Below are 25,815 nucleotides of genomic sequence, written 5' to 3'. Positions count from 1 at the left end.
TACAGCACTTATCGTGCTGTGAGCGACTTAGTTACTGCACCATTTGAGCATACCAAGAAGCATTTGTTGACCTGTAACGCAGGCTTTCAATCATCTTAACTGCATTGTGCCCTATGTCACGCATTCTTGCTATTTCATCTATTGTTACTTGCCCGTTCTTTCTGATGAGTGCATCAACGATCTCCTTGTTGCCTTCAATCGTGGCTGTCTGAGGGCAAATACTGGTCTAGCCACCTTTAATATGTTAGACCCACCTTCGCACGCTGCTCAAACTGTCTAACATGTTGACATATGCAAGCTGAAGCCTCTTATAAATTTCTATGGCTGAAATTTGCTCTTTCATCAGATATTCTATTACTCACATTGACAAAACAAGACGTGTGCTGCCATTTTGTTTAGTCTACTGGTGGCCGGATTATATTATCTGTTGATGCCAAATGTCCATACACGATTACAGCAAAGACGGTGCCACATATTGCCAAACACCCATTCTTGTTCACTTTCAGACTTGCAAACAAAAAATATTTCATTTTTCTCACAGAGTGCTGGGACCACAAAGCATTAAGAGAACACATTAAAGTGTTTGCATGTGTCCTCTTTCTTCGTGTTTCATCATTCCAGACCCCTAGTTTCTCGGTGACGAAGTATCAACTAGCTGAACTATCCGTCCTGCCTGTAGTGTCCACACTTTTGCTCCTGACGCTCCTCTAATTTTGAGGGTACTTAATTGATGTCTTTCATGATGAGCACTAATAAGCACTGAACATGTTAACTTTGGCTCTTTTAACGAAGCAGTGAGTTTCTCATACTGTAAATGTGTGCTATATGCGATAGGTTTTGTTGAAGTTGCAGACATCTGTGAGCTGTTTATTGTCTCAAGTAACTTAACAGTCAGCTGCCACCGACGACTGCATGCGACTCTACTAACCTGTTAAAACTAACCTGCCGAGGATTGCAAGGACGCCTTTGATGAAGATAGGTCCTCTTGTCGAACTGTGGGCTAGCTTTTCTGAGGCACATTATCCCTGTTTGTAACTTCTATAACACAGTCAGTCAGCCCCTTCTTGATTTTTAATAGGAGTTAATACTTTTCAGACTTCTATGCAGAGGAATGAAAGGCAGGGTATAAACTTGACTTTGCACAGTTGGTTATCCCACTCGCAGGGCAAAGTTATTTATGGTAACTCATATCCTGATGACTGCAAAATCAAGAGAAAGTGAGTAAAAGAAAATGACCAACATGGTTGCTAGGTATGCTGGTCCTTTGTTGCTAATCAGATTATATGTCGTCAGCTGCTGGGAGAATATCTCGCTATTATTCCAGCGCTGACAGCAGCGCAAGTTTAACGTTAGGGCGTGCAGACTAATCTTTTATCAGCAGATATCTGCCTAACACCTTGTATAGCCACAGAATGTGGTGGCCAGTGGTAATTGTGTTCTACTGCTGCGCAGAGGGTCTTGGATTCAAATCCCAGACATGGTGCCTGAATTTCAATTGGATGCAAAAACACTTGTACTGTGCCTTGAGTGCATGTTAAAAAACGCCAGCTGGTAAAAAATATTGTGAGAATATTGGTCAGAGTCGCACTGGTCTGAATGCTGTTTAACTGTTTCCTTTCACTTGTCACGGTGGCTTAGTGGCTATGACATTCTGCTGTAGGGCAAGAGGTCACAGGTACAGTGTCACAGTTCCATTAACTCTTTAAAATAAAGTGCCATTCTGTGCATTGAAGCACAAAAATAAATGGAATGCCAATGTATTTTCTTGTACTCTTTGAGAATGAATATCTTGAAACTGGCATCTTACTGAGTACAGTTGCCTTCCATTATTTCTACCCCGGCGGGATCGCCAAAATTGATCGAATTATCCGGCGGGTCAAATTGAACAGGATAAAAAATGCCATAACACATCGGCAATTGCCTTGCAGAGGGGCACGATGTCGCAGCTGGACATGTCGCCAACGACATTTGCAGCTCACAACGTAACAAAGGCAATCCATGGTGCTCGCAAAAAGAAAGCTTGAGACAAACGCTGATCACGCAGCTCGTGTCAACATGGAGAACACTGTAACAGACGACACTTGCTGTGTGCCGGAAGTGCTTAAATGTTGTGATAAATTGTCGTTTTGTATTCTCTTTTTGTTACTTTTTTTTATAGAAACGAATTAAACAACATTTGTTCAACATAAAGTTGGGAAAATTATCAATGACCCAACTTGGGCAGCCAATCGAATAGCTCGCTCAACTGACGTCAATTGGGCTAACTACGTCAATTGTGAAGGGGCGGCTGAAAAATCAGTGGAGCAGCACCGCTGCCATCGGTGGCAATGTACATTTTTAAAACTTTACAATAAATTGCCGTAATATCCCGAGTCATCGCCCACCCCTAGAGACCGCAAACCGCAGGCCCTGCAATTTGAGAAAAATACCCTCCCAAATTTCGCGACTGCAAAAACTGTTTTGTTCACGCACTGAGATAGTTGCACTTGTCTGCAACAGGTGGTGCTTTCTTTCAAAATGGTCTATTTAAGCTGCAGTTTTGCGATCCATATTCCCACTGTCTCTGTCGTTGCCAGTGCTTTTGAATTGTGGTTTTCTGGAGCTGCCCTCACGCGACGCAAGCAGTGAATTTGAAGGACTGTAAAACTTTGTTTTATGAGTTTTGCGAGCAAGATAACATCCCATGATAAAAGTTGAGTATCTCTCTTGTCAAGCCACGCTAGATACAAACACAAAATGAATATTTTTTAGCTTTATCCAATCTTTTTTTTTGGTCCCCGAGACATGGCCCACCCAACTTTTTCTGTGAAATTCAGGTGGCAGGAAGGTGGGCGCTGACTGGGGATATTATGGTACACGCTTTACACGGAGCACTTGAATGCGTCACTTAATGATCAGAAGGACCTACCCAAACGGCTCGGTACATTTGTACAAAATCATCAAAATCATTTCAAGGTCCCTTTAAGATCGAAATAATGAAATTTTGGGCCCATAGAAATGCATAGGCGCCAGCCGGGACCTTCGTTTGAGATCAAATTAACCGAAAAACCGAATTAAGCGGTGTCGAATTAGTGGAAGTCTACTGTACTGTTTCTAAGTGGATGCACCTTGCAAACTCACAAGGTGAGTTTGCAAGGTGAGTATTCAGGATAATACGTTTTTTTCTTTTTCCTGGCCCATGTCTTGTAGGAGCAATGTATTTCGGATGATACATTGCATTTTGTGGTTCCCGTGAAGATCGTATCAACGAGATTCCACTGTATTAATTTTGATGTCTCATGCAAGTAATGCTCGCCTCTGAGTAATATAGCTGAAAGACTAGCATTGCGCTATCTGCTACAGGCGATATCTAAAAATTCTGTATATTATAAAAATTCCAGCAGAACCCATCTCATGATGAATGTTTACGTTAATGTGAAGCAATGTAGCGCTACCCTGTATTTGTCAAATTATTCACATCTGTGTAGCCAACTCCTTCAATTTTATGCTATTGACATCATATTCACTTCTCTGCACCTCAACGGTCCTTGCTGAATGCGTGCTCTTGTTCACTTCTGTTCACCTCACTTCATTCTCCACACTCAGCTGATTTTGATGCCAACCATTTCACTTCTGTGTAGCTGACTTCTTCGATTTTCTATTGCGAACTTCTTCACTTCGTGCCTCATGTTCTGCTTGTCTATCTGGGGCACCTACCACGTGGCACATACCCATCCTAGAGGATTGGCCAAGAATGTTTTCCTATAACTATAGTTGGGTACAACTTAAGAAGGTAGGCGAGGACCTGCCCAGATGACTGAAGTGCGGCAGCCATTTGCCTCCATGACTAAAGGAGTAGTCCCACTCAAAAGTTCGCCCAGTTCGAAGCATGGGCGACCATGTTCTCCGACAGCAGGGTCATAACGTCAATCTAGAGTGCGTGCGTGCCCATTGGTGGAGGCTCGTGTGCATCCACCTTTGAGGGGCAAATGCCACTGCCTTCTAAAGTTGTACCTGACTATAGTGTCACTTGTCCAGTTGCACATACCCAATGCCGGAAGTTGCCTATTTGGGCACATACCCAGGGGACTAAGTTGGCTTGAAAGAGGTTAGATACAAAGACTTTCCCAAAGAATGCTAATCTCACTAAAAAACACTTTGTATATTGTATTTACTGCAAGCACTGTGGTACCGGACTGTGTGCGAGAATTACAACTTCAGTTGCTGACCTGCCCAACTGCTCCGTGTCTTTGCTATGACATAGACAGAGGAGACACATACCTGAGACTCCCCATTGCCTGTGGCTGCTGTTCCATCATTTGCTCACAACACTTAGTGGCTTTGGTGTGTAATTGCTGTTCGTAGAACAAGCCCTGCTTTCTCACTGCTCAAAGGCTTCCAAGTTATCTATCACCTTGTTAAGAAAAGCACTTGTTTCATGATACACTGCCAACTGTAAAGTGGTAACTTGTTAATTTTTTAGCGAGAATGCCTTTACCTGTTAAATTAGGCTTGCAATGTTCTCTGCAGGAAGTGCCTATGGGACAGTGTCAAACTACTACTACTACCTATTTCATGAAGAAAACTGGTACATAGCTACAGATGTTATAAAGTAAAAATTGTAAGGGTGTCCAAATACTGAAATTTCTGAATTGAATAGAATATGAATATTTGGGAAAACGATGTCCGAATGTCGAATGAAATACACAGTATTTTCCCAACAAAGCTTTAAAAATGTTCACATACAGTTTTTTAACAGCAATGTCAATTTATAGTTACAGGCTAATAACTTAGAGTTACAGAAAGCTGAGTGAGTTAAGAAAAAAAGCAGGCATAAAAAATAAGAACAGAAGTGGAACTGAACAGTTTTGGTGTTGCTTGTTTCGTTCCTATTGTGTCTGCATTTTCTTTGCCTACCTTTTCAGACCATGAATCAGGTTAATAATATTTTATCTGTAGTGAATTTATCTTTATATTATCTTCTTTCTGGAGTTTTACATGCCAAAACCAGTTCTGATTATGAGGCACACCGTAGTGGAGGGCTCCAGATTAATTTTGACCACCTGGGGTTCTTTAACGTGCACTACAACGCAAGCACACAAGCGTTTTTGCATTTCGCCTCCATTATCTCTGAATTGTAGTGAAATAATGTTCTTCCAGAGTACTTTATTCTGAAGTCCTTCCTTGAAAAAATGTAACACGAAATTTGAGCATAAAATGAATTTATTCTTGCACAGGTTATAACTGTAATAAGCAAACTACATTTTGTATGTTTCTTATTTTAAAACACAACATCCTGTCATAAAATTTATAAATCATTCTTTCAAAACAATATTAAAAACCATCCTAGATACCGTAAAAAAAAAGAAAGCAATACTAAAATACCGCACTTTCACCGGCATCAAATTCACTATAGCTTCCCAAAACCGTATTGCAAATTTTATATAGCTTATAAAGATTTGCTAGAATTGTTGCTTGTTTCTCATTTGCAGCTTAACATTTTTGTGTGCAACTCTCCGTCATAGTTAAGCCAATACGCTGCTAACTAAGCTTGAGGTCGTGGGTTCGATCGCAGCCGGTGAAGGCCGCATTTTGATGGGTCGAAATGAACAAAAAAAAAGAAAAAGAAGCAAGAAAGAAAAATAACACGGGTACTTAAATTTAGGTGCACTAAGAGCCAAGGGTGGTCAAAATTAATCCAGAGTCGTTCACTATACGGCGGGCCTCGTAATTTATTAACGTTTGTTGGCATTCGTTTTGCTGTCATGCAGCATATTCATGCTGGTTCAGTTACTGTATCCTGTTTTGCTAAATTGCTTTCTCTTGTTTTGCTCTGCCACTGTTGCCACTTTGTTTACTATTGACAGAAGGTCCCGTATAACATTTCCGCCGACCAGCGGTGGTTGCGCGTGGATGGAGAAGCCAGCTCTGGAATAGGGGACCTTCTTTTGCAAGCTAGCATATTGTCGCTCATAAGATATATTAAATGTTATCCTTCACATGATAATAAAAATCTGCCTTTCGTATTATCAAATGCAGAAACTTCTCCTTTGATCGTCTCCCTTTCTCACAGCTACTCGCTGATGGCAGGTGACGCCGTCTAGCACTTTCATGCTTCAATCTCGCACTCAGCGACGCGCCAATTCAGGTGACCCCGCAACAGAGTCGTGATTGTACCTCTAACTGGCTTTCGCCGGTAACGGAAGGTGGAACATCGTTATATATCAAAGTTGAATTTGACACTTAAAAAATCTACGTTCTATCCGATATATCGTTATAAAAGCACACAGCGGCATCGGCTACAACAGCTGTTGTGAAATAACTGCAAGGCATGGTGTCATGCGTCGGCACCTCAAGCCATGCACCGACGGGCGGAGAGTCGATGCATTTACTGGACCTTCCGTTGCTTGAAAATGCTAAATTACGAAGACGCGCATTTGTACCGCCGTGAACACGCAAACCTAAGCTTCAAAAACCAATTTATTTGACTGTAAGGAATATAAATTGCCATGCGAATTTACACGGTGTTGCAAAGTACGATGCTATCAACGCCGTAGATAGATGGATGAAATCGGCTTCGTCAGTTCGACTTTTCTCGCCGCGAGGTGCTTCTCAAGCTACGGTGCAGTCGATGCGATCGGGGTGGCTCATGCGTACAGAACTTTAGTTGACCGCTTATGGGCAACTGACAAAAAAATGTGCAAGCGCATTTTACAATACACACTTTTACGCATGCCCACTTTCATATAGAGTTACCAGCGGGGCAAATATTCGCTTGCTGTAACCAATATGGCTACTGATTTAGCATTTCCGGTTTCGTCAGAACCGTAGGAAGCCCTATGATACCAAGCCTGGCCGTCCAAATTTAAACTTCGTTTTATCGATAATACATTATATCGGGGTTAATCAGTATGCAAAATAGTATTACCGCAACTGTGATTACACGAATGCGACAGACTGCCCGTTGAGTTTCCCTGTTGGGAAAGGTGAACCAGTTACGATGAGCACTCGCTTGACCCACGTAATGAAGTGTCTAAGTGGGGGAAAAGGCACACTGGGCACGTGACCCCTCCGGCCCCACTGAAATTTCTGGGTTAGTACGCGGTATGCCCAGCGTCTCTCTTTCCCTCCTTCCCGTCCCCGGTAAATTGCGGCGGACTAGAATCTATAGCGTAATCTCGCCCATAAAGTACACACCGCAGACGCAGGAGAGCGTTCTATCAAACCCTGACGGCGTTGAAACCAACACACCTAGGAGAGGAAGAAGCGGACGCATTCGCTATACACAGCTGTCACGAAGGGACTCCAGGAAGGCGAGGGAAAGGGTGCGTGCTCCATCGCCGATCGTTTCTGCATACTGTTCTCGTCATGTTAGTCTGCGCTGTTTTCGTTTTAAATACCATATACCAACTGTCCTAACAGCAAACATCCGCCCGCGGCTGAATTCTCGTTGGCTCTTAGAAATCCAACTGCATGTATAAGAAATAGCCAAAAATCTTTCACGTTGGTTCTGTGACCATTTGCACTATAGTCAGAAACGTGCAAGAAGTATCACACTTTGTTTTCTTACTTCATACTATGTTTGTCTGCCCCCTCCCCCCACGCACACTTTAAGGTAGTCGTGCATGAAAACGCATTTGCTGCAGCATCCGGAATGCATCATCTGAGCTTTATTCCTCAGCCACTTTGGGCTGTCATCATTCTCAGAAAGCAAACCAGTGGGCAGGTAACGCTGTGTATCGAGCTTCAACAGGCATTGACAGTCACACAGCTAGAGAACCTGTACTTTCAGCCTGTGTTCTCATGCTATGGATGCAATGGCTGTTTCAGGCTGAGGCTGTTTCAGTTCGCTTCAGGCATTTTGGTGTATCTACAGGCAGGGTCTTACTAAAATACCTGTGGTTCCCTTGGATCAACTTATAAAACAATTGCCCGAGTCCAAGGACTTCGAGCCGACACCTGAGTCCACTAAAAGCAAAGTGCTGGCTCTTTAAATAAAGTTTATTTCTTCTTGTTCTATCAGGAGCAGTAAAGATCGACTGATGCCAGATATAATTTGTTAGATGTTATAATTGTTAAAGGCTCCTTGTGCATCATTCGTTGCTCATTGTTCGGACGCTTGCTTAGAAGTAGTAATGCAAACTCCGGTGGCAGTCAGTTAAAGATAAGATCCTTGTAGCACGACAGAAGGTAGACAAGCGTCACCCGGCAGTTTGTTGTAGAACGAACCAGCGTGTGTCTGTCCGCTCGATCGAAGTTTGACTTAACCAGCTCAAAATACTTTCCGTCGCAAAGAACCAGACAGCGCAAGCGGAGACACTTAACTCGCACCGTGTCAATGGCCTTACTGCTGCGGTCGCTAAAACGAAGCGTTTCACTGTCCCAGCCGATCTCCAGTCTCTCAATCTCTGCACAGTTATTGGCAATGGCGTCAAGCATAGAGTCGATGTGAATCTTTTGGTGAATCTTCTTGCAGCAGCCAGTCGCCATTCCAGCAACGAGAATCCTGGTCGAGGAGAAAGCAGAGTTCAGATTACCGTTCCCAATATTCGAAATTTGGATTTTTGGTGTCCTGCTCTACCGTCAACGCTTAGACCATCTTCCAGCTTTGCATGTGCTAGCTAAGCCTCATCACGCCTGGGCCTGGTGCGGCTTGGCTAGCATGCGCAAAGCTGCCGGCTGGCGGAGGTGACGGTTGCGATAACGGTAGAGCCGAAGCGGTTCGCTAAAACTCTCTAACATATAATTTTAGCTTGTAGGTACTAGGTAGACGTGTTACCCGCAACGGAATACCGTGCTACTGGTAACGTGAATGGCAGTAGCAACGCCAGTAGCGGCTTCCTGTGACGTTTTGCACAGCTAACGTATTAGAAATTTTAATTTTTTTGCGTCACATCGGTGTTCTCATCGAAAAAACAAGCTGCACGCTAACGCTACACGTCGCTGCCGACACTTTGCACCAGCAGCTAAATAGAAATAGTTGGCCAATGCATTAGTAGTTCTGCGTCCTCCCTGGTTAAACTCAGCGCTACAAGATGGCGCCACCAACGTGACAGCTCATGTGTATACGTCTCCGGCAACCTGATATCCCATAAATGGTAATATGTACACGAACAAGCTAAGCATTTAGGATGTTTGACGTACCGTATCTTTTTGATGATCTGTAAGGTGCTTTGCCAGAATTGTTCGCACAGGTGGGGAATGCCAGATAGAACAAGTCCCTGAAGCATGTGGCCCTGTACCTTGAGGAACTTCAGAAGCGCTTCCTCGGACAGGTTTTCATTCCTGTCAAGATCCAGGGCGATCAGGTTCTTGATGTTCCCCTTTTCCATCCAATCCTTCAAGACCTGCAAAATTTTACCAGTTAACGGGCATTGCTCCTTTACACGCCTCATTCAAGCCAGGACCTGATCAGTGAAGCCATCCTGCTGGCCTGCACATAAGTAACGCAAGTTTGGCAACCGAGAGAGCAGGTCGCTAAGGCATTCTGTAGGGAGCTCTGTTGCTGTTATGTCCAGCTCCTGGATGTTCGTGTTCTCCCAGTCGGCCGCCATCACGTGCTCGGCCTTGAGTCCTAGGTTGAAGAACACAGTTGGAGGATTTTGCAATGGAAATACCCCAGGAAAAAATTTGCTTACCCGTCTGCTGCATCAACAGAGTCTTGAGCTTTTTACACCTCTGAAAGAGCAGCTTCAGTGTGGAACCCGTTACCTTAGCGCAGAAGTTCAGTGAAAGGCACTCCAGTTGAATGCAGTTACTGCTGAAGGCTTCAACGTGACTGTCGTCCACAAACGCGATACCATACATGTTGACACAGCGTAGGTTCGGTACAGCACTTTTAATCTTGTGAATATTGATGACTTCGTATATTTCCTCCTCTTCCTCTTCAACCTTCTCGTATGTTCCTAGCAGGTGCAAAGAGGGAGAGAGAGATGAGATGAGTTCAGAGATTGAGAAGTGTTCAGAAGCAGCTCTTGATTATCAGCGTATAATTCCGGACGTAGCTACTGGACTCATGAAACCAGCGCAAACAACGGTATACAGCCACACAAAACACATTTAAGAAACAGTGGAGATAACCCAATTTACAACGGACGAAGTCCACAGCATATTGCAGTAGGCTCATTTCTTTTTTTTTTTCATATGATATTATACTTAATAAAGTGAACGTACGTTCTTGCTTTGCATAGCTAATGGAGAAGGGACATCAGTGACCACGATGCCGAGATCTTTCACATGTTGCAATCGTTTTACTTAGTTCGGGAATGTACAGCATTTGTTACGTATTTCCGTCGTATTTGCCAAGTCTTCTGCATTTTCGCTACGTCATTTACATCGGGATCTTCTTCGCTACCCATTACTTTAAATGCAGTTGCATTGTACCACGTGACATCGATCACTCGACACAACATTTCAAGTTCGAGAAAGGCGCGCACACCGCTCACCGATGAGGTGGAGCACCTCGAGTCCGTTGATGAAGTTGTATATCTTCCGCATGAAGCCCTCCATGAAGATGACCTCGGAGAGGCAGATGCACATGACGCGCAGCTTGGTGGGGAAGGTGTGCAGGTCGTTGAAGTCGTGCAGCTGCATGGCCGTCGAGAAGTCGAGCAGCATATGCGTCAAGTTTGGGCACTTGTTGCCCAGCTCGTGGAGCACGGTGTGCGTGATGAGCTCGATGGGCAGCTCGATGTAGCGCAGCGAAGCGCCGAAGCGCACCGCGATCAGCGCTAGCAGCTTCTCGATGCTGGCCACGTGAAGGCCAGAAACCTCGGGCCGCAGCGACACGTGGGTCCAGAGGCGCGAGTCGGCCGACACCGTGCGCCACTTGCGGCACACGCGGGCCAGCCGGCCCACCTCGCGCTGCGGCAGGTACGAGAAGATGAGCAGCAGCACCTTGTCCGGGAGCTTGTCGATAGTCTGCGGCGAGAGATCGAACGCGAGTATGTGACATGAGTCTACTGACCGAGATTAAGGGAAAGAATGGCAGTTTCGATAGGTCGGATACAGTGGAATGCCTCGCTGGTGCGATTCTGCATAATACGTTTTTCGGGATAATACGTTTTTTCTTATATACGATTATTTTCGGACGATACGTTTTATTTTCAGGTTCCCGTGAAGATCGTATCAGCGAGATTCCACGGTAGTGCGCAGAACAGCTAACGGACTGTTCTTTTTAATGTAAAGGACGGCATAGAATTGGGTGGAATGATCAGATTAGGAAATCTTATCGCTCCACCGCCTGTCGCAAATTATTAAAAATAGGGGATTCGGAAAAAAAAATGTCATCCTCGCTGACGAAGTTTCAGTGTAGTGACGGACGTCACAATCTCCTTGACGATCGCAAATGCGATTATTAATAAAGATGATTTACTAATTAGTTTCTTAATGAATGTCTTTAGGGGACATTTTGTAGTCGCAGAATTGAAGTGAGTCGGTATTGAAACCACAACCTTTTGCTAGAAACTTTGTGCCTAGCACCATTTGCAAAAATTATGGACTTTCAATGTTCCATGCGAAATGTTTCTGCTCCAGTTAACAGTTCCCGAAGTGCATATTTTTCCGCAGCGCGTAAACCTAATGGCTGAAACAGCGGAGCTAACGGTTATGGTTTAAACATTTGCCGACTTCAATTCTGCAGCAGCATGCCCTCTAAAGTCATGTTAGAAAGTTAATTATCAAACGTTTTTAATTACTAATCGAATTTGCAGTTATCACGCGAATTCTAACGTCCGCCACTGGTGTGAAACTCCGGCAGCAAGAAAATATCGTTTTCGTCTCAAGTACTCTACATTTTAATTGCTTGAGACAGCCGCCACACATACACGCCTTATACTACACTCATACTGTGTAAACCACTCTACAACGTCGAGTAATACTTTTAAAAGTCAAATAAAACACTGCTGCAACACAGGACGGGACCGCTACTCGCTCAAAATATAATCCTCGGCAAGTGCCTCGCAATGGCACGCCTGAGCCGCATACCTCGTAACATTTGCAGGTAGACTGCTACAAAGTAAAATCACTATACGCACCACTGCGTGCCTGCCATGAAAGGAGCCCCCGTGGCTCGATTCCTTGAGGTTGGCGATTGCCGCCGAGGACACGTCCTGGGTAACGGCCCACATGCTGCTACTGGCGTCCTGACTGCTGCCAGCGGGTCTCGGTGTTTCCGCGCTCGGGGTCTGTGCCTGGCGCGTGCGTGTGTGCGAGGGACTCGAGAGCCCGCTCGACTAAATTTAGGCCGCGTATTTATATTGCCGCGCCCTGTCCTCCTCTCCCGGAGCTCCGGGCCTTTGCTGTGGGCGCTCCGTTGTATTGGTAACGCGTTTCCTTTCCCCCTTCTCCGCAGTGTTAATTCGTTTTTTCGCCGGGATGCGGTGGGCGTCTGAAACGCTCGCTTGATTAGTCGGTGCTCGTCAGCGTGCTACGGGCGGTTGTTCCGCTGGCGCGGTGGAGTACGGAGCAATACGCGCCGGGGTGACGCTGAAATCACTCACTCACTCTCCCCCCTACACACATACACGCACACACAACTTCTTAAAAATTTGAACAAGGGTCTGGTGATGATGATGTGTGGTGTTTAATGGCGCAAGGGCCAATTGTGGCCAAAGAGCGCCAGAACAACGTTATTAATGCGGCGAGGTGGTGCTATGTAAGATGGTGTATGTAGCATGGCTGTAAATGGGCCTAAAATTACCGCAAAATGCGTAGAAACTACACAATAAAAGCTAGTTGGTACGGCATCATTTTCCTTAAGGCAGATCAAGCGCACAAGGACACGGACAGAGCGCTACTTCCAACTGGCGGAAGTAGCGCCAGTTGTTGGTCTATAAGCATTTATACCTAAAGTCTCGGCACATCACTAGAAAGTTTCAATGTCTGTCTATGGTCCAAAATATTTGCAGATCTGCAGACCAGAACAACTATATAGCTTAATTGTCTTTAACTATAAAGCTTCATTGTCTTTAGTTAACAAAGCGAGTATTGCAAGTGGGCTAGTTAATGCGAATTTGCAACACAAGCGCAGCTCTCAACTACATATATTGCGAAAGAAGCCCCATTATACCGGCAGCCAGTTCTCAAGACAAACAAGGACCAAACGCACAAAGGGTACACAAATTATGTAAACATGCGCGTAATACAGTGTGACCATTTTTAAGTTCTATGGAATTAAAAAAAAATGTCGCAGTTTCGCCCGAAAGGCGAAGCATCGATTGCGATAGCAAATTAGTAGAGCGTTATTCGGAGTAGGGATAGTAGTTTTATCGGCTGCATAAACTTGGACACATTGGGTTACTAACTAAATTAACAATCGTGGTGTCAGCGCGCACAAGCAAACATGAATAGATCACACTGAATGACCGCAGCCAACGGCTGTCAAAACGCTGGCAGCAAGCGCAAGTTCGCGCGGTCTATCGCTTCAACGGAAACTGAGCGGCGAATGCACAGCGCAAACAAAGGACAGAGCCGTGTGGAGATAAGAGACGGTGCGGGCGACCGCCGGGCAGAGAAGTTGTTGGCAGAGGAGAAGCTGCCTCCCCCCCCCCCCCTCCCTCTTCCCGTTTCTTGCCTTCGCGTGGGAGATTGAGTGGCAAGATACGCCTCTGGGCGCGGGAGCACAGCGCCGCCCCGCCTCCCTCCCTCCCATACCCCAACGGCCTTTCGCGGGACGGTCGCGTTTGCTTTCCGCCGTGCATTCGCTCTCCGTGATAGAGCGCGTTGGAGTTCGCCCTCCGTGATAGCGCGTGTCCCCCGCGCGCTTTCGCTCGCGCATACGGCGCGCGGCGACGATTTTATCGCCCTTGGAATCTATACGGAACCTCACGGCGACGGCGACGACGACGGCAGAAATCCGGTATCGCAATAAAAAATAGCCTGTTGCAGATAACACAATTCTAGTCCTCGAGATCTATTATTCAAAGAGCCGGACATAGGTTGCACGAGAAATCAAAACACATATTCAACTAATGAACAAAATTGCACTAATGAATTAAAAGTAAATAATTACTTTACGGCACGTATTGACATTTGAAAATTGTAGCCAGTGAGTTTGCAAGACGTATAAACACTTGGAATAAATTTCCAGAATGACTACAGTTTGGAGATATGCGCCATGAAACTTACCATAAAAGTGCACTGTTGTTCCTCTTACTTTTTTAACAAAACGCTCTTTTATGCATTGTATCACAAACGTAACTGGAACGCCCATGTATTACGTAAATTGCCATATGTGCTGTAAAGTAAATAAGTAAGAAGTTAATTAGTGCATGTTTGTTAACTAGTTGAATACTTACTTCGATTTCTCGTACTAGTAATTTCCGCCTCTTCGCATAATCCAGCTTAAGGACAAGAATTATGCTATCTGCCACAGGTGATTTCTAAAAAAAAAAATAACTTACATACAACCTAAATACGAACACCCTGTAGAGTAAGGTGAGCGTTGCGAAACCATATGTCGACATACAGAGACAGCAGAATAGATGAACGTAATATGAAAAATAATAAAAAATTGTATTTATATTCGTGTCAACGGTGCATTATTGACAGTGCGCTTACACAGAAAGTGAGAGAGGCATATAGGAGAGATGCCTCGACCTGCACCACTACTGTATCGCAGGTAAGTGCGCTTACACAGTCAACGTCACCACTCTAATTTCGGCAGCCTCCATAATAAAGCGAACTAGTACACTGGTCCAAGTGGGGATATATAGCATAACCGCGTCACTAAAATGCACAATCGTTCTTTCCTTCTTTCATTTTCTTTCTTTCTCTTGCGAGGGTTGATTGCCTTGTAACGGCACTTGATATGCAATTAAAGGACACGAGTGCAAAAGTTTAATATAGCGGAGAAGATTACAGAAGCGCCAGTACAAACAGCACAAAAATATATGCATCAATTCCTAAATTCGCGCTCTAGCTTTACACAAACATATTTCGCTTTTCTTGAACGCTACGAAACCGCTATGTCCAGGCATCCCACAATCCCCAGCGCCGCGTGCACGAAGTGGAATGTCACACGTTCGTGTGGTTCTTCTATTCGACCTAAAATTAAAAAATTAAATTATGGGGTTTTACGTGTCAAAACCAGTTCTGATTATGAGGCACGCCGTAGTGGGGGACTCCGGAAATTTGGACCACCTGGGGTTCTTTAACGTGCACCTAAATCTAAGTACACTCTATTCGACCTACATAGAACTATCTGCGGCCAGACCCCTGTCAGTTGTATAATGACAGCTCCTGCTGTTTGAATGATAGGCCAGTATAGACTGCATACTTATGATACGCATCAAAACTCGTTCCCGAGTGTCTAAGTGCCTGCGTGCGTAGCTCGCCGAACAGCGTCCCTCAAAGCTGGCTTCACCACAATAAGAACGTCACTGCCAAGAAGCCCACTTCTGAGATCCTTTCCGCTCTACGGGCAGTTGCACCGAAAAGGGCGTCGTGTCGTGCCTGCGACGGTACCCGACATTCATAATTTTGAAAGTTATTGAAAAAAATTACTGGCGATAAAACGTCAATTTTTTTACAGCGAAGCTGTTAAGGGCTTGGTTCACCGGATATCGTGTCCGCGTGTAGGAAAAAACTATCATCATCAGCATTTCGGCTCCACGTGCGTGCTCGTCAGTTATTATTATTATTATTATTATTATTATTATTATTATTATTATTCAGTTTATTATTCATAAAAGATACATATTTGGTTGTTAGTAGCATACAGGCGAGGGTCCCAAAGTCAAACGACTGCAGCGGGACCCTCGGTTAACAAGAAGATTGGTACAAAATGGTTAATTGATAGAGCAGTATAAAAGTTATGCAATCTACAAGTAAATAAATAAATAGTGAACGCAGTAGTGGAAAGGAATGCATTCGATTCTATGCAAGGAGTCATACATGTAAATAAAAAAATTACGCACATTATCCATCTAAATTGTATAAACCTATTTAACAAATGAAATACACACTTTATATACAAAGTAAATTAAACAGGAGAACTAGTTATACAAAATGAAAATTTTAAGTTCATATTTGAATGCTTGCAAAGGTGATGATGATACAAAATCAAAATTTTAAGTTCATATTTCAATGCATACAAAGGTGATGATGATTTAATGCATAGGGTAAGTCAGTGCAGAATTTAATCGCCGAGAAGTAGGATGTCATTTTGCCATAGTTCGTGTTACATTTAGGTAATAGAAAGTTGTGAATATGGGCAAACCTAGTGCTATTGGTATTTGTGAGCAACCTAGAGTCTGTTAATTGGAACGCGAGCTGTTTGTTAAGTAATTTAAATAGAATGATAAGTAAATGAAATTTGAACAAGCCAGATACAGGAAGACTGAAGTTAGCCTGAAGGAGCGGACAAGCATTTAAGTAAAAAGAACTGTTGCTAACAATGCGAATGGCCTGGTTCTGAATATGCTCTGTGAATGTGGTTCTCAATGAACGCCCATGCATTTCGTCGGACACTTTGAAAACTAATATCTCGAAACTGGTTCAGTCCTGAGAATTCGTTCCAAGTGGATACACCTTGCTAACGCAGCGGCTATAATTCGTAGATTGAAAGATGTGCCGTAAAATAATTAATTAAAAAGTTATTTAGCGTAATTATGTTAATTATTGAATGAGGCGTTTTGATTTCTCGTGGAAGTAATGGCGGCCACATCGAGTAGTTTAGATCAAGAATTATTATTGTGCTATCTGCCACAGGCAATTAAAAAAAATTGGTGCAGCTAAATCGAAACATCCTGTATATTGTGCACAACAACGTACGTCGTACTGTTTTCTCTGTATATATATATATATATATATATATATAGTGTGTGTCTGTGTGTGTGTGTGCGCGCGCGCGTCTGGAACATTATACGGTGACTCTGAAGGCGAAAATTCGCAGGCAGGGTCTATATAATTGCCATCGCAACAAAAGGAACGTCGAGCTCCTAAGTCGACGTCGCAAAAGCGCTCGAGCATTCAACATGACCTTGTGCTGTTGGGTCGCTAGTTTCCCATAGGCGCAAAACGAAACCATAAACGGTAAACCTCGCATTGCTGCCTTGACGCAGGCGCGCCAACTTGCACTTGGTCGAAATGGCTGCTGCTTCTTTTCAAGCTTGGCGCGTTCGTTTGAATGACACGAGTCTGCAACGCCAGAGAGTATTTACCGACCGTATTCCTGCGTTTTGTGGGTTTGGCAGTGAACCGATCCGATGCCGGCTTAGCTTCGACCGTCACGGCATCGTGAGCCGCGTACGCTGCGCAGCAAGGCTTAAGGTCCCGGATAAAAGCTGGCATTACAGCGCCAGCGTTGCTGCAAGTGATCGTCGCATTTTCAGTTCTATGCGACAAGAGGTTTTCTCGTTTCGATGGTTGTCCGTGACTCAGCGGCATCCCTTTGTGCGCCGCGTGGCCGTTGCCTTGTTTCGGACTGGTTAATTCATAAGACAGGGAGGGGCTCTTAGCGTACTTTTATTATGCGTGCACAACGGGCAATGCAGTAGCCTCAATAAACGCGGTGGGAACAACGCACTGATTTTTTTATTGCGATAGCAATTATATGGACACTCCAAGTGCAATTCTGTCGTCGCCGTGATGTTCCGTATAAAGTCCAAACACGATACCATCGTCGCCGCGCGCCGTACACTGTATGTGCGAGTGAAAGCTTGCGAGGGACAGCCGACGATCGCGGCTCAATCTCACGCGCGCAAGGGAGGAAGGCGGGGCGGAAGCGCGCCGTCTTCTGTGGCGCGCGAGGCACGAAGGGTGGGGAGGCGTTCCACCCGGCGGCTGCTGCTTACGGCGCGGCCGCGCGGGCGCCGTAACTTGAAAGCACTGTGCGACGTGGACAAAGTTCGCGCACGCGCGGGCCTCATCTTCAAAGCGATCTGTGATGTGGGCACAGCACGCCATGCCGAGTGCCGGTAGCTTCGTATGCGCTGTGCTTACGAAGGTCAATTCGCTAGCTGCTGCTGCCGCATTTCCTCACTCCAGCGTTTTGACAGCGAGTTCCCGCGGTCAACGAGCGAGATGTGTTCATGTTTACCTGTGCGCTCGTGACGCAGTGTTTGTTAATTTAGTTAGTGAGCGAATGTTTGCAAGTTTATACGGTCGATAAAGCTCATATATCCTTACATCGCAGAGCTGTCTATTAATTTACTATCGTAATCGATGCTTCGCCTTTCGGACGAAACTGCGACATTTTCCCCCCATTTTTTTGAGGCTGCCAGTATAAGGCATAGTTCACAAGTAAGTTTCTGTTTATTACTACGACGACGAGAACGAGTGTTATTGGTTATCTTCGGCAGTTGCGGCGCGCCCGCAGCGCACAAGCGCACTGTTGAAGGTGGGTATCAGATGAGACAGTTTCCTTGTTTTCTTTAGTGTCGTTTTTTTGACAGCCTAGTATATACGTCTCCCTCGCTTTGTAGGAATACTATTTCATAAAAGTACTAGAGGTGTTGGAGATGTAGTGTCCTTGTGTAGCCCAATCGGCCTTCCTAATCTGGTTGCACCTTAACTATATAGATGTCCCCAGTGGCTCTCGGTATAGTTCTCTCTCTCTTTTTTTGTGCAATATTCAGGTGTCCCTTCAAGCCCGTTTCGGATCACTCTAAGGGCGGTACGTCACAACCGAGGTCATATATACACGTTATTTTAGCGGAGAACAAAAACGATTCCGGCTAAAATAGAGCTCTGGCTCGTAAACCCCGCAGACGTAGCCGCGCAGCTTGGGCCAACAGCTCCACATGCTGCCGCAAATGAGTGCTTCGAGTGAAAAGAATGATATCGTTGCGGGCTTCGTGATGAATGGGAGGACGCTCGTTCGCGGGCAAAACAGCAGAATGAGACGGCGGCGTAGAAAAGGCGAAGAAGTCTGCTGCTGTGCTCGGTCCGTGACACGTGGTCGGATGACGTGTCTGTTGCGGCATTGCGCGCACGTCATTTCCACGAAGACACCGGAGCAGTTTCACGCAGTGGACATCGGTAACAAAAGCTGCAGAAAAACAAGGGCTTACAACTGCTTCGGATAATGTGAGTGGCTCTCCATCAGGGTCGAAGAAATAGAACTCGCGGAATAGATATACGTATAGCGCCAGAAGCGGATCTTACCACTGGCATTAGGTGCTTTTCCAAATGAATTTCTGCATATACCCTACTGAGACACCGTGTGCATGATGTGGTCTCAGGAAGACGTATACACGAGGAAGTCTTTTATTCTGTCCATGTTCTCGGAGCTGCTGCTGCTGGCGCCTAGCAGTGACAATGAAACACTAATGGGTTTTTAATTTTCAAAACTTGACAGTCAGGTATAGCAACTGACTTAACGCGATCACGTCCGCGGACAGTCTCTTTAGGTCTCATTGCTTATTCGTGTACACTGCATACCTAACAGCCTGTGAACTTCTGTGTGCGAGCGGCCGTCATTCAAAAAACTTCGCTTTCTACGTAGAAAGCTAAAGAAGTCACCTTCATCTGTCAAGCTGCAAGCTTATCTTTCCCTCGTTCGCCCAGTCCTAGAGTATGCTTCCATAGTGTGGGGCCCATACTGTAATAAGGAAATTGATAAACATGAAAGAATTCAGCGCCTGGCTGCACGGTTTATTTGCTCCGACTACAAAACTTCGTCATCAGTTTCTGGTATGTTAGGCCAACTTGGACTGGATCCGCTCCATGTGCGCCGTAAAATCGCCAGGCTGAAATTTCTTTACTCATTGTTTCATAATCAAACTGGTTTAGCAAATGTCACATATGTTACCCCTGCTCCACACAGGTCGGCACGTATTTTTCATTCTAAAGTAGTCCAGTCGTACTTTGCCCGCACTAATATCTTTCAGAAATCATTTTTTCCACTTACGAGCGAAGAATGGAATCATTTACCGGAATTTGTTGTTGAATGCACATATTATGTTTCATTTGAAAAACTACTAAAAAATGTTCTTTTGTAAACCCTCTCCTGCTTGGGCAGCATTGCTGCCTGCTGTATTGTGTAAATAAATAAATAAATAAATAAATAAATAAATAAATAAATAAATAAATAAATAAATACTCCTAAGAATCCCGGGGGAGAGGCACGGGGAGGGGGGGGGGAGGCACCGATGGCTTCTAAGTATGTCCTGAAAACACACTATTAGTGGGATACATACGCCCGTCTGTATTAATGGTGATTTTATTTTTAGGCGCAGCAACCAAGCAACCGCAAACTTGGAAAAGCAGCACAGGTTGACAAGCAGCGCTATTCTTAGATCACGGTAACCTTCTTGAGCGACACTGCCGTCGCCGATCCCGCCTGCTACATTTTGGCGAACAGAATTTTTCGTAAAACCTCGCGCAACATTCGCAATATTGTAGAATATTGAGACCCAATTCGTAAACGAATTCCGGAGAGTTGGCAGGTATGATTACTCACGTCTACCCTGTTACGGCCAACGGGATAAATAAATAAATAAATAAATAAATAAATAAATAAATAAATAAATAAATAAATAAATAAATAAATAAATAAATAAATAAATAAATAATAATAATAGATAGATAGATAGATGATATGGCATCGGCACAAAAGTTATCGCCGATAGAACCCAACTAGGAGTTAAAATATTACAAGATATGTTATAGAAGAGAAAAAGCACCTACTGAGCTAGGTTTTGCTCACTCTCTCTCTCATAAACTTTACTGCGTCCTCGTGGGCAGCTGCCGGAACCGTCACTCCAGAAGTTCTTCTTTCAATTTATTTTTTATAATCTCTGTGATGGTTTCGTAATCTGGCGGTCCAATGGCGCTTTCCTGTGTGCCGGGCAAGAGCGCTGCACCACTCCAGCGTCTCAGCAGCACCGCCGAAAGGAACGCGAAAACCCGCACGAAAGAACGCTTTCAGTACAGCTCCTAGTCCCATGTGTATTTATAATGCGCAAAGGGAGGCTTACAAAGTAAATAAACGATAAACGAAAAAGAAGCCTGCACGAACTCAATAAAACAGCTAAGCTATGTTCAGGCTTTTGTACGGTTCTTGCGAACTAGAAACCATATATCTGAAAAAAAAAATTATAAAGTGGGAAACAGGTCGATTACTTCTCGCCTAATTTCGAACTCACAAATCTCCTGAAAAATCATCTTTATATCGAGCACACTCTGTAGTGTTTGGTGGATTTTTATGTAATGATGCCTATGTATAGTGCTATTTTCTGTTCCTATTGCGTATACGCTTTCCTATATGTATGCGTGTTTGCAGTTGTGTGTATTCTTCATTGCGTATTTTGTATATTGGGTTCAAATGCACTCGAATAGCATGCCATATATACTGTTCTGCATACTGTCTAAACTTGTGTGCAACTCTCTTACCGATTCAGCGTGAGGGCTTGTCAGGCGTTTTCGCCTTTTACTCTCCCTTCCTAAGCGTGATAGGTGCACGCTTGAATAAAGTTTTTCATTAAATTCTTCAATTCAACATTTAGATGGTTATTAATACTACCCCGCCGTGGTAGTTTAGTCTCTATGGCGTTCTGCTGTTGAGTTCGAAGTCGCGGATTCGAGTGGCAACCGTCACGGCCGCCTGTCGATTGGGGCAGATTGAAAAAAAAAAAAAAAAAACCCTGAGGTTTCACGTGCCGAAACGACGATCGGATTATGAGGCAAGCCGCACCTGGCCTTGAGCACAAGACCCCAAGGTGACGAAAATAAGTGCGGAGCACTATACATAATAGCCCCAATGGTCCATGTCTCTGTGTTACTTTGGGATGTTACTTTCAATCAATCAATCAATCAATCAATCAAATAAACACGTAAGGTATAATCTTTATGATTTAAGGTGACCTACTGTTGGGGTAGTTGAAACCAGAGAAAGTAGCTAGTGGCGTATATAAAATTGCGAGCGGTGAGTAGCCTGAGTTACGAGATAACCTGTACTTCCTGCAGTTTGATCTGCAGATCATGGATCGCAATGTGATCGTCCTCCTTGTATCAACGTGGGCCATTGCACCAGGTAAGACAAAGCCACAATAAAGATGTGTCCGAATGGCTTGAGCGCTGGCTTGAGCCCGGGTACGTCGCCGACAGAAATTGCGCCCCTTCTAACGTTCATACACGTAAATTTAGCTACAGACCACCCCCTGTCATTACGAAAGCGTAAAATTCGTACGATTGCTAACATGCATGCAATAATTTGCCAGCACGAATTAGATCCCTGTTGCACAGGCGACACCGTGAAAGAAATGACCGATGTAAGTTAATACACGGTTTTATGGCGAAACTACGTTTCGTCTACTTATGGTAAGGAAATGTCAAGTTCGAAGATACCTGATTTACTGAGTGAGTATGAAATCACTCTGGACTTATAACGGAGCTCGAATTCTCCATTGAAAATGAATTAATTGTACAATGAAAAATTCTTTAATCTGCAGTGAAGTATCTGTGATGATGCTGATTTTGCGTAACACTGCGGAACATGATCCATTTAACATTGTAGTATAAATCATTGTATTGACTTTTGACGTTACATTTGCTTAATTACCGCGTATATATACCTGGACTTTTGTCATTTACTTGAAGCACGACTCTATCCAATTAAACATTCCTCTGATAATCACAATTTTCCCCCGTTATTTCTCACTGCAACAATTTACGTTGCGAAATACCTATCGAACCTTTCCCGTGTGTCAAAATTGAGGTAGCTCAGTCATTGCAAATAACGTCGGTACAATTATTGAGCATACACCCATATCACTTTCTATATTCGCACTTATCTGATAATCTATATTTCATTTTGCTTTTGTTGTCCTTGGAGCGCCAGATTAAGATTTGGCGCTCCAGACTCAAGATATTGTGTTGATGCACCAGATTAAAATTTACGAATTGCGTGCTTAGCTAACGAGTAGAGCATCGGGCAGTTGTGCTGGAGGCTCATGGTTCGAATCCCACCACCGGACACGTATTTTTTTTTTAAATTGACGTCACACATCGTCATCGACCTCGTGACAGAGACAATTGGCTACTACAGGCTAAGAGGCTGTGCACATGTCGTAAGCTACTGCAGCTACATCTTTAAATCAAACAAGCTTCAAATCGTTCAGATTCCAACGTTGCGTTGGATCTGCATTCTTTTGAAATGCGATTAGTATTCTTTGGGAACTTCACCGAGTTTGCGGTCAGTTTCCGACCAACCGGGAAGTTTTACGGTGCCGGGCGGACTCGAACCCTCGTCATATATATAGAATTCTGACACGCCGCCAGGCGCGGACTTCGCGGCGGCGCCGCGAACGAGACGAGACAACAACTAACCGCAAAATGCCTGGTAAGAGATAAAAGAACGCTTCGCATTAACACCGATATATTGAGTAAATAAATTCCATTCAGCGGCCGTATGAGGGCACTTTCGCGTTGCCCTGCCTTGCTGCATCCGAATAGCAAAGTTGAAGCCGGGGGCGATGTATACCTTTAACATGTATTTCACGCTACCTTGTTGTTTCTGCTCGTTTTTTAAATGTAACACGACATTATATAGGAGAGGTTGGCGCCTTTAGGTAGCACCGGCTACTATGACATCCCAATATCACCGACATCCCAAAATGACATCCCCAAAATCGCCGAAGAACACTGAATACAGTCAAACAGCACGAACACATACAAAGTTCTGCTCACGAGTCCAGGAAGCCAGAGAAGACCGTACAGAATCACGCACAAGCATGTACAATCGTGTATAAACACGCACAGGTCCGTGGTTCAATAAACGAACTTGAAGTTGTCCTTGAAAACACGCCGTTCACAGTTTTGCAGACGGATGGGTGGTAATCACAAAGCACACCACATACGAACATGACATAATATAACTAAGTTAAACATTAATGACGCATGACAGGAATATTTAATATAAACCTAAGATGATTGTGTCTTCTAGGAAATTCTTTAAAGGAACAGGCGCTTTTCTGTGCAACCCCTCTGTTGGCTATTACGCAAGTGTTATTATTTTTTTGAGTGAATGGCCAACGATGTAATAACGTTAAACCTGCTCTCAGTGTCCGCTTTGCAATTTCATGTTTTTGAACACTCGAAAAGGGGAGCTGGTGTACATCTCAAGGATTGTTTACATGAATGCGCCAGCATGCAGCATGTCGCATACCTTATAGCGCTCCATGACAATTGTTGTGCGACAGCGTAAATTTAGATGTGGCGTATCCGCGCCCTCGTCCGAAACAAGCCGGAGCCTGATTCAGGCGATTTGCGTTACGCCCATGAGATGGAGGAGAGCACACGACGGCAGCCGTCTCTCTCCCTCTCTTAATGCGACACGCCAGCGTTTACACGCACCACGCGAGCCGACTTACCCCGTCTCGACTCCATCAATGCGATTCGCCTTCCTACTGAATTGACGCCGCTTATATGAATGCGCTACGCTAGAAAAGGCGATGCAATACGCCACTTGTCGCGCTCATGTAAACGTCGTTCTCCTATAGCTCTACGTGCATGCCCGCAAAGATGTCTTTTGCTTTGAAGTGCCAGCGCAGTACGTCAGCTGTCCCGACGGATGCTACTGCTCCGCCGGGACTTGCTGCCCCGACAGTGCCGGTGGCTACCGCTGCTGCCCCTACGAGCACGGAGTGTGCTGCAGCGACCGCGAGAGCTGCTGTTCTCGGGGCCAGAGCTGCGAGGTGTCCAACAAGACGTGCGTCGACGACAACTACAGCTACAGCTACAGCGTGGCTACGGTTCAGAACGTGCCGGCCCACGCGGTTGCTCCGAAGCACGTCAAGCCCTCCGTCAACGGTGACTTTTCTTTCGGTGCTGAATGGCCGATTCATTGATGGGGCTCAAACGGACACTAAAGAGAAACATTAAATCACATTACATTGATAGCGTATCCTTGCAAAAATATGTTTTCGTTAGCTTCACGATAATATTCTACAATTAAATGCTACAAGAAGATAAGAAAAATGAACTACAAAAGGTGATGTAACACAATAATGGAATAGCATAAAAGAATATTAGATAATAAATAAAAAAGAACAATTTATATAAATTAATAGGTATGATGCAATAAATAAAGTGAATGCTATAATTTTTTTAAAAGTCGCAGTTGCGTTCGAAAGGCGATGGCATTGATTGCGATACTTGAGCTTTATGCGGAACCTCACGGCGACGCCGACGGCGCGAAATCGCCTGCCGTGTCCATATAATTGCTAGTCGCAATAATATTTAAAAGCGGCCAGACATCATCAGGAGGAGGAGGAGGCTGCTGCTGAAGCTGCTGCGTAACAGCATCAGACACCTGCTTTGCAACAGAACACAGCTGCTTTGCAAACGCAATAGTCTCCTGACGATGCCTATCTTCTGCATTCATGCGCTCTGTGTGGCGCTTTTCCGTTTTCCTCTGCCCGCTTTAGATAATTTAGAAAATCCTCTATCAGAGCACGGTTTGGGACTTGTCGGCGTCGCCTTGATGGAGAACCCTGCGGTGGCTATTGGGTTGAACTTTGCAGCGGTGATGGGATATATCTGGCTGCAGGTCCATTAGGGCCTCCGATATGCTGCCCCTACTAGTGGTAGGCTGAGGACTCGCAACAGCTGGTGACTTGGGGTGGGCTCGAGGCAGCAGCTGATTGGGCACACGTGACAAAATATTGTGCCATAAGTACAACTTTCTGGCAAGAAAAAGATTTCTGCACTAAAGAACGAGCCAGCCGTAATTACTTACCTGCGTTACTTAATTAGAATAAGAAAGACGTGTTATTTAGGCATCCACGGTGATTATTAATGATACGCACCCACAGTGTACTCTCAGAAGAAAAAAAAAGAAAGTAGAGAACAATTGCAGCGTGCCTCAATATTCGTAGACGAAAAAGAAATCGA

The 25,815-nt window shown here is 44.6% G+C and overlaps 1 protein-coding gene across 3 annotated transcripts in view; it reads right to left on the bottom strand.

Annotated features, from left to right (window-relative positions):
- Positions 1-5,942: 5,942 nt before the first annotated feature.
- Positions 5,943-25,815, bottom strand: part of LOC119450991 (F-box/LRR-repeat protein 12) — a 462,769-nt gene continuing 442,896 nt past the window's right edge. For 2 of the 3 annotated variants that reach the window (XM_049666759.1, XM_049666760.1), the window contains 5 exons: positions 10,425-10,899; positions 9,618-9,884; positions 9,387-9,553; positions 9,124-9,326; positions 5,943-8,485 (listed from right to left, as the gene is read on the bottom strand). In XM_049666759.1, coding sequence (XP_049522716.1) covers positions 8,134-8,485; positions 9,124-9,326; positions 9,387-9,553; positions 9,618-9,884; positions 10,425-10,899 — 1,464 coding nt within the window. In that variant the 3' untranslated portion in view covers positions 5,943-8,133. Of the gene's footprint in view, positions 8,486-9,123; positions 9,327-9,386; positions 9,554-9,617; positions 9,885-10,424; positions 10,900-12,014; positions 12,170-25,815 lie in introns of those variants that run through there. The other variant, XM_037714426.2, reaches the window with a different exon arrangement.

This window comes from Dermacentor silvarum, chromosome 4, assembly GCF_013339745.2.
Source record: "Dermacentor silvarum isolate Dsil-2018 chromosome 4, BIME_Dsil_1.4, whole genome shotgun sequence".
Taxonomy (NCBI): domain Eukaryota; kingdom Metazoa; phylum Arthropoda; class Arachnida; order Ixodida; family Ixodidae; genus Dermacentor; species Dermacentor silvarum.
Note: the sequence above shows the minus strand (reverse complement) of the source record. Positions and strands in the feature narration are given on the sequence as shown.